Here is an 8284-nt window from a genome sequence, read left to right on the forward strand (position 1 = left end):
CTTTATTACATCACTCTTCACAAGAGGAAAAAAATAAAAATAGTACATTAGGGATGAAAAAATAAACATTCCAAGAGAAGCCTTTGGAAACAGATGAGCTGGGATGAAAGGAAACAAGGCCCCAGATGGCTTCCTCTGTTCTAGTGGGAAGGGGTCTAGACTGGGTTACCAGTATTTATGTATTAATGCTGCCCCCTACAGGAACCATTATGACATTGCAACAACCCCAACTACACCAGACCAGGCATTACGCAAACACTCTTTCTGCTGGTATTGTTATAAAAAGGAATGACAGAAATTGTTTTATTGTAAGACGGCAACTTTATTTCACATTATCTAAGATGGGAGACAAGAGGGTAAAAAAGTAACATACATGATCTATCAGAAGATAAAAAGGCCCAAAAAGAAAGCATGTATGTTGGGGACAGTCAAATCTGAGGGACGGCCCTATTGAAAGTCCCGGTAGTCTCCTGAGAGATGGTAAGAGTCCGTCAGTGTGATCAGAAAGGCTTTATGTATGTTTAGAGGTGGGTTTGGGTTTTGTGATATGGTGGTTATGTTCAGGTGTGTATGTGTTCAGAAGGGCCTCCCCATGCCCATGCGTGGGTTAAGTGGGGGGGCTCTGTTGGGTGGTGTGATGGCTATGTCCAGGTAGTCTCCTATCTGGAAGCGCTGCGACTGTAGCGTCATGGAGTCATTTTCCCCCTTCCTGCCTGACACAGTGTTGCCGATGTCTTTCACTCTGTAACCATAGAGACCGTGGATGAGACAACAGTATTCATAATGACATCATCCAATCAAACAACTGAGGCAAAGTTTAAATACTTTTAAAAAGACAAACACAGCCGATGTACCTAATCCACTTACCACCAAGCTCTTGATTTAAGGTAGAGTCAGCAATGCACGAAGCAAACAGCAATGTCAGGCCGACTTCCGCAACAACTACAGAGCATTAGGAAAGTATTCAGACGCCTTGACAATCTCCACTTTGTTACGTTACAGCCTTATTCTAAAATGTATTAAATTAATTGTTTTCCTCATCAATCTACACACAAAACCCCATTATTACAAATGCTATTTTTTTTATAATTTTTTAAATACCTTATTTACATAAGTATTCAGACCATTTGCTATGAGCCTTGAAATTTAGTTTAGGTGCATCCTTTTCCTATTGATCATCCTTGAGATGTTTCTACAACTTGATTGGAGTCCACCTGTGGTAAATTCAATTGATTGGACATGATTTGGACAGACACACACCTGTCTATATAAAAAGGTTCCACAGTTGACAGTGCATGTCAGAGCAAAAACCAAACCAGGTCGAAAGGAATTGTCCGTAAAGCTCCGAGACAGGATTGTGTCGAGGCACAGATCTGGTGAAGGGTACCAAACATTTCTGCAGCATTGAAGATAGCCAAGAACACAGTGGCCTCCCAGCCAAACTGAGCAATTGGGGGAGAAGGGCCTTGGTTAGGGAGGTGACCAAGAACCTGATCGTCACCGACAGAGCTCCAGAGTTCCTCTGTGGAAATGGGAAAATCTTCCAGAAAAACAACCATCTCTGCAGCACTCCACCAATCAGGCCTTCATGGTAGAGTGGCCAGACGGAAGCCGCCACTCAGTAAAAAGCACATGACAGTCCACTTGGAGATGGCCAAAAGGCACCTAAAGGACTATCACACCATGAGAAACAAGATTCTCTGGTCTGATGAAACCAAGATTGAACTCTTTGGCCTGAATGCCAAGCATCACGTCTGTAGGAAACCTGGCACCATCCCTACAGTGAAGTATGGTGGCAGCAACATGCTGTGGGATGTTTTTCAGCAGCAGGGACTGGGAGACTTGTCAGGATTAAGGGAAAGATGAACGGAGCAAAGGACAGAGAGATCCTTGATGAAAACCTGCTCCAGAGCGCTAAGGACCTCAGACTGGGGCGAAGGTTCACCTTCCAAAAGGACAACGACCCTAAGCACACAGCCTAGACAATGCAGGAGTGACTTCGGGACAAGTCTATGAATGTCCTTGAGTGGCACAGCGAGATTCCGGACTTGAACCCAATAGAACATCTCTGGAGAGACCTGAGAATAGCTGTGCAGAGCTTGAAAGAATCTGCAGAGAAGAATGGTAGAAACTCACCAAATACAGGTGTGCCAAGCTTGTAGCGTCATACCCAAGAAGACTTGATGCTGTAATCGCTGCCATAGGTGCTTCAACAAAGTACTGAGTAAAGGGTCTGAATACCTCTGTAAAGTACACTGCTCAAAAAAATAAAGGGAACACTAAATAACACATCCTAGATCTGAATGAATCTTTCTTTACATAGTTGAATGTGCTGACAACAAAATCACAAAAATTATCAATGGAAATCAAATGTATCAACCCATGGAGGTCTGGATTTGGAGTCACACTCAAAATTAAAGTGGAAAACCACACTACAGGCTGATCCAACTTTGATGTAATGTCCTTAAAACAAGTCAAAATGAGGCTCAGTAGTGTGTGTGGCCTCCACGTGCCTGTATGACCTCCCTACAACGCCTGGGCATGCTCCTGATGAGGTGGCGGATGGTCTCCTGAGGGATCTCCTCCCAGACCTGGACTAAAGCATCCGCCAACTCCTGGACAATCTGTGGTGCAACGTGGCGTTGGTGGATGGAGCGAGACATGATGTCCCAGATGTGCTCAATTGGATTCAGGTCTGGGGAACGGGCGGGCCAGTCCATAGCATCAATGCCTTCCTCTTGCAGGAACTGCTGACACACTCCAGCCACATGAGGTCTAGCATTGTCTTGCATTAGGAGGAACCCAGGGCCAACCGCACCAGCATATGGTCTCACAAGGGGTCTGAGGATCTCATCTCGCTACCTAATGGCAGTCAGGCTACCTCTGGGGAGCACATGGAGGGCTGTGCGGCCCCCCAAAGAAATGCCATTCCACACCATGATTGACCCACCGCCAAACCGGTCATGCTGGAGGATGTTGCAGGCAGCAGAACGTTCTCCACGGCGTCTCCAGACTCTGTCACGTCTGTCACATGTGCTCAGTGTGAACCTGCTTTCATCTGTGAAGAGCACAGGGCGCCAGTGGCGAATTTGCCAATCTTGGTGTTCTCTGGCAAATGCCAAAACGTCCTGCACGGTGTTGGGCTGTAAGCACAACCCCCACCTGTGGACGTCGGGCCCTCATACCACCCTCATGGAGTCTGTTTCTGACCGTTTGAGCAGACACATGCACATTTGTGGCCTGCTGGAGGTCATTTTGCAGGGCTCTGGCAGTGCTCCTCCTTGCACAAAGGCGGAGGTAGCGGTCCTGCTGCTGGGTTGTTGCCCTCCTACGGCCTCCTCCACGTCTCCTGGTAGCGCCTCCATTCTCTGGACACTACGCTGACAGACACAGCAAACCTTCTTGCCACAGCTCACATTGATGTGCCATCCTGGATGAGCTGCACTACCTGAGCCACTTGTGTGGGTTGTAGACTCCGTCTCATGCTACCACTAGAGTGAAAGCACCGCCAGCATTCAAAAGTGACCAAAACATCAGCCAGGAAGCATAGGAACTGAGAAGTGGTCTGTGGTCACCACCTGCAGAACCACTCCTTTATTGGGGGTGTCTTGCTAATTGCCTATAATTTCCACCTGTTGTCTATTCCATTTGCACAACAGCATGTGAAATTTATTGTGAATCAGTGTTGCTTCCTAAGTGGACAGTTTGATTTCACAGAAGTGTGATTGACTTGGAGTTACATTGTGTTGTTTAAGTGTTCCCTTTATTTTTTTGAGCAGTGTATATATACACTTTTTTTTTTTACAAATAAAACCTGTTTTGCTTTATCATTATGGGATGTGTAGAATGAGGCAAAAAAAATGATTGAATCAATTTTAGAATAAGTCTAATGCAGCAGCGTGAAGTGCACCTACGCAGATATCTTTTGCCAGTGCAACATCTTGCCTTGCACTCATCTGAAAAACCTGTGGTTCATCCTGCTGCTCGTGGCAACATCATGTCGCTGAGTCTCACTTTAATTAAGTCAGGTGTGTTACAGGGTTTCCATTAGCCAGCTAATGCCAGCTTTTAGCCATAAAAAAAAAAAGCCAATAAATAAAAATGTTGCCAGCCAAAATATAAAAAATCCAGTTGCAAAATATTGCTTTTTAATCATTGATGGAAATACATTTGACTGTCATGCTTATTGGTCTATAGGTTCATTTGAATAATTTAGTGGAATTCAAATTGTCCTGTGTGTATTTTTGTTATTCATCGTGTATCTTATTTATTCAATACAACTATCACACATGCATACACAGCCTATTTTAAGCGGGATTTCTCCTGCAGCTCCTCAACTGGTTACTGCTGGAGTAAAACATGTGATTTATCAGCCCATTCAATGCACAACAATTTCTACATGCAATCGTGTGGTCAAAACAGTTTTGGTACACGATTATTTAAAAAGCTACTATTTTTTCCCCTAACTGTTAATTGAAGTGTGCCTCCCATTCACCATTCAAGTCCAGGTCAACAGGTCAATCAGCACATCACCCACCACTTTACAATGTGAGCTGGAGGCACTATGCATTTTGTATTTTAAATACTTAATTGTTTGAAACCTGACTTTTATTTAATATTATGAGACATGTCTTACCTTGCTTCAAAGTAGCCTATAGGCTAAATCCCACCATGGAAACGTGGAGGCAATTATTTTATAAGACTTCAAAAGCGCGTGAGTATCAAGTTCGGGGAAACAATTTATCCTACCATTTCTACCGTTCTGCCTGCTAGTTATATTTTCAGATACTCATTTTCGTGGACCAGTTTCATTTCAATAACGTTTTTGTTTCTCAAAATCACTGTGAAGTGGTTAATCATAAAAATCTAAATTAAAATGTTATTGAATTTAAAAGTCTACTAACACGAGATCACCAGCCTCTGCCATATGGACACATTTTCAAATCTTCCCGGTCACGTTGTCCGGCGCCACATTTTCCTAACAGATACCCTGGTGTGTTAGTACTGGGCTGGAACAAATCCATGCACACCCTGTGTCCAAGATTATAGAGCATGGCGTGACTTCAATCTACAACAGCCCAGTTGCTCTGAAGGTAGACTCAACGAAATGACATTGCCACGAGCAGCACCGCAGATATTGAGATGAGCAAGATGCAAGACTTCGCTCTCACACAGTCACACACAGTATCTGCAGATGTGAATGGGTTCGCTTCACGCTGTTATAGCCACGGGACCAAAACAGCAGAGACTTACGCTTCAAAGCTCTTAGTTGTTGCTGAAATTGACCCACAACGCTGTTTACTTTGTGCCTCTACGTCTTACCGCTGACTCTACCTTTAAGCTAGGGCCGTAGAGTAGTATACTAACCTGTAGCCATTTCTTTTGGGCTCAGGATAAACGATGGCGAAACCAAAGTGTGTTCCTTTCTTCCGAGCTTCAGGGTACACCTCCTTCACTAGGCTGGTCAGCTCCTTTAGCGAGGCATCCATCCTTCAGGAGAAGGACACAACATCATATATCACCACAATAATCAAAACTATGTAGCCATGGCACCCTGTATAATACACACAACACTATCACCAGTGCTCGACTTGGGCAGAGTGCAAGTACCACATATTTTCTCCTTGAGTTCATGCACGTCTTATAGAATATTAGCTCAAAAGTGTTGTGGCACTACTGTACCGGCACCCAAAATGAGTACCGGTGTTGTGCCGAAAATCTCTCCCGTCAGAATTCTCCCCCCCTTCGCGTTCTTCTTTTCTGTGACTTGGTTGCTAGTTGAGATTTCTGCTCTTCACTCAGTTGTCAGCTTAGCCTACATTTCACTGATCTTAGTAGCAGAAAGCATTTGTCTGCAGTTTGGCTATTTGTTTCAAGTGTATGTGGCGGTTCTAGCTTGTATGGCGCCCTAGGCGAACCCCCCTCTCAGCGCCCGCCCCCCGTTCCGCCCCCGGCGGCTGCCCATGTCGCCTGTACCTAAATCCGCTACTGATTTTGTATTAGTCTATAAATAAATCTCTTTGCCAAAATTCGTCATCTCTCCCATGTCTTATTCGACTAGTATTTTTGAAAGTGTAAGGATAATAATTCAGATAGTTGTTCTGAAATGTTTATTGCTTGCCAACATTTTACTCCCGCCTCTGTTTAATATAACACACATTAATTATTACTTTCGGTTGCCTATCCTGACGTGAAGTTTGTTCTATAGAAAGTATTTGACTCCCATCTGTGCCACAGAAAGTATTTGACTCTAGCCACAAAATTAATGAAATTAGATGGGGGGATTTTGGCAGAGGGGAGATTTTCAGAAACAACACAGACACCTATTTCAGTCCAATTCAAGCACTGTATCATATTTTTTATTTTACCTTTATTTAACTAGGTAAGCCAGTTAAGAACAAATTCTTATTTACAATGACGTCCTAGGAACAGTAACTCCCTTGTTCAGGGGCAGATTTTTACCTTGTCAGCTCGGGGGTTTGGTCTAGTTAAATAAAGATCTAGATTCGATCTAGTTACTGGCCCAACGCTCTAACCACTAGGCTACCTGCCGGCCCTGCACATAGGTTTACGTGACCCTAGGTGCAGCCATCCATTTATATATTCTTACCATGTGTAGATTTGCAGCTCACTTGAAGGGACTTGTCCTCGTGCGAATTCGTCCCCTCTGTGATGCCTGCCACCGTTGGTCGTAAATACCCGCAGCAGAAGAGGACAAGTCTATAGACACACAAACAGTTAGTTAACTGGTTAGACAGGCACATGGCTAGTCGCCTAGAAAATGTGGTAGCAGGAAAAAATATGAAATGCCCGTATAGCCGATTACAGAACTACAACCAATTAGTTTAGTTTGAAGTGGGAGTCACTTGCACAGTTCAAGCAGTGCAGCTGTATTTGCTAGCACAGCAGGCTAGCTACGTTAGCGAATTGCTGTCTCACAAACCAAGCGAAGATAAAGTGCTTATAGCTACCTTTTCTCGGTCGATAGGCTTTTCAGGGATTTTTCGAATCTCTTCTTGTGTGATTCTTGATTCAAGAGCCATTTTAGGAAGTAAATAAGTTAATTAATTCACGTTGTTGCTCACAGCAGATTTGCAAACACTGTGCAAAATAGTTGTTTCCGTTTCCGCTTTCCCAGCATGATGACGTAGGAAAGGTGCGCAAAAACTTTCAAAAACTTTAACGATTGCCGTATAAAAAACATATACGAATAGATTGCAGTTAGTTTGATTTTACAAGCATTTTTTTATAAACATCTAATCTCGCCAGTCCGATTAAAGATAATTAAAGATAGTTCTCAAGTGAATGATTGTATTTCTAGTTTCCTCCCAACAGGTGGCGGTAGAATATGTACAGAATATGTACATATAAATATATGGATGAGCGATGGCCGTACGGCATAGTCAAGATGCAGTAGATGGTATAGAATACAGTATATACATGAGATGAGTAATGTAGGATATGTAAACATTATTAAAGTGGCGCTATTTAACATGACTAGGGATAACTTTGTTAAGTCCATTTATTTAAGTGGCCATAGATTTGAGTCTGTATGTTGGCAGCAGCCTCTATGTTAGTGATGGCTGTTTAACAGTCGGATGGCCTTGAGATAGAAGATGTTTTTCAGTCTCTCGGTCCCAGCTTTGATGCACCTGTACTGACCTCGCCTTCTGGATGATAGCGGGGTGAACAGGCAGTGGCTCGGGTGGTTGTTGTCTTTGATGATCTTTTTGGCCTTCCTGTGACATCGGGTGCTGTAGGTGTCCTGGAGGGCAGGTAGTTTGCCCCCGGTGATGCGTTGTGCAGACCGCACTACCCTCTGTAGAGCCTTGCGGTTGAGGGCGGTGCAGTTGCCGTACCAGGCGGTGATACAGCCAGACAGGATGCTCTCAATTGTGCATCTGTAGAAGTTTGTGAGTGTTTTAGGTGACGAGCCAAATTTATTCAGCCTCCTGAGGTTGAAGAGGCGCTGTTGCGCCTTCTTCACCACGCTGTCTGTGTGGGTGGACCATTTCAGTTTGTTCGTAATGTGTACGCCGAGGAACTTAAAACTTTCGACCTTCTCCACTACTCCAATCCTTGACTAGTCTCTCAAAGCACTTCAGGATGACAGAAGTGAGTGCAATGGGGCGATAATCATTTAGTTCAGTTACCTTTGCTTTCTTGGGAACAGAAACAATGGTGGCCATCTTGAAGCATGTGAGGACAACAGACTGGGATAGGGATTGATTGAATATGTCCGTAAACACACCAGCCAGCTGGTCTGCGCATGCTCTGAGGATGC

General features: G+C 44.1%; 1 protein-coding gene across 1 annotated transcript; it reads right to left on the reverse strand.

Moving 5' to 3' along the window:
* Positions 1–301: 301 nt before the first annotated feature.
* Positions 302–7124, reverse strand: LOC120033412 (histone deacetylase complex subunit SAP18-like). Its single transcript, XM_038979765.1, has 4 exons — positions 6972–7124; positions 6611–6720; positions 5368–5490; positions 302–742 (listed from the first exon to the last, which is right to left on the reverse strand). The coding sequence occupies exons 1-4, from the start codon at positions 7041–7043 to the stop codon at positions 577–579; spliced, it is 471 nt and encodes a 156-aa protein (XP_038835693.1). The 5' UTR covers positions 7044–7124; the 3' UTR covers positions 302–576.
* Positions 7125–8284: the final 1160 nt, after the last annotated feature.

Source organism: Salvelinus namaycush, chromosome 40, assembly GCF_016432855.1.
Source record: "Salvelinus namaycush isolate Seneca chromosome 40, SaNama_1.0, whole genome shotgun sequence".
Taxonomy (NCBI): domain Eukaryota; kingdom Metazoa; phylum Chordata; class Actinopteri; order Salmoniformes; family Salmonidae; genus Salvelinus; species Salvelinus namaycush.

What these genes read in the sequence shown, in the direction of transcription:
- LOC120033412 (XM_038979765.1), bottom strand. Translation starts at nt 7,043, where the DNA reads ATGGCTCTTGAATCAAGAATCACACAAGAAGAGATTCGAAAAATCCCT. An exon ending in AGCCTATCGACCGAGAAAAG is followed by an intron (nt 6,721 to 6,971) that starts GTAGCTATAAGC and finishes GTGTGTCTATAG; the next exon opens with ACTTGTCCTCTTCTGCTGCG. An exon ending in CCCAAAAGAAATGGCTACAG is followed by an intron (nt 743 to 5,367) that starts GTTAGTATACTA and finishes CTATGGTTACAG; the next exon opens with AGTGAAAGACATCGGCAACA.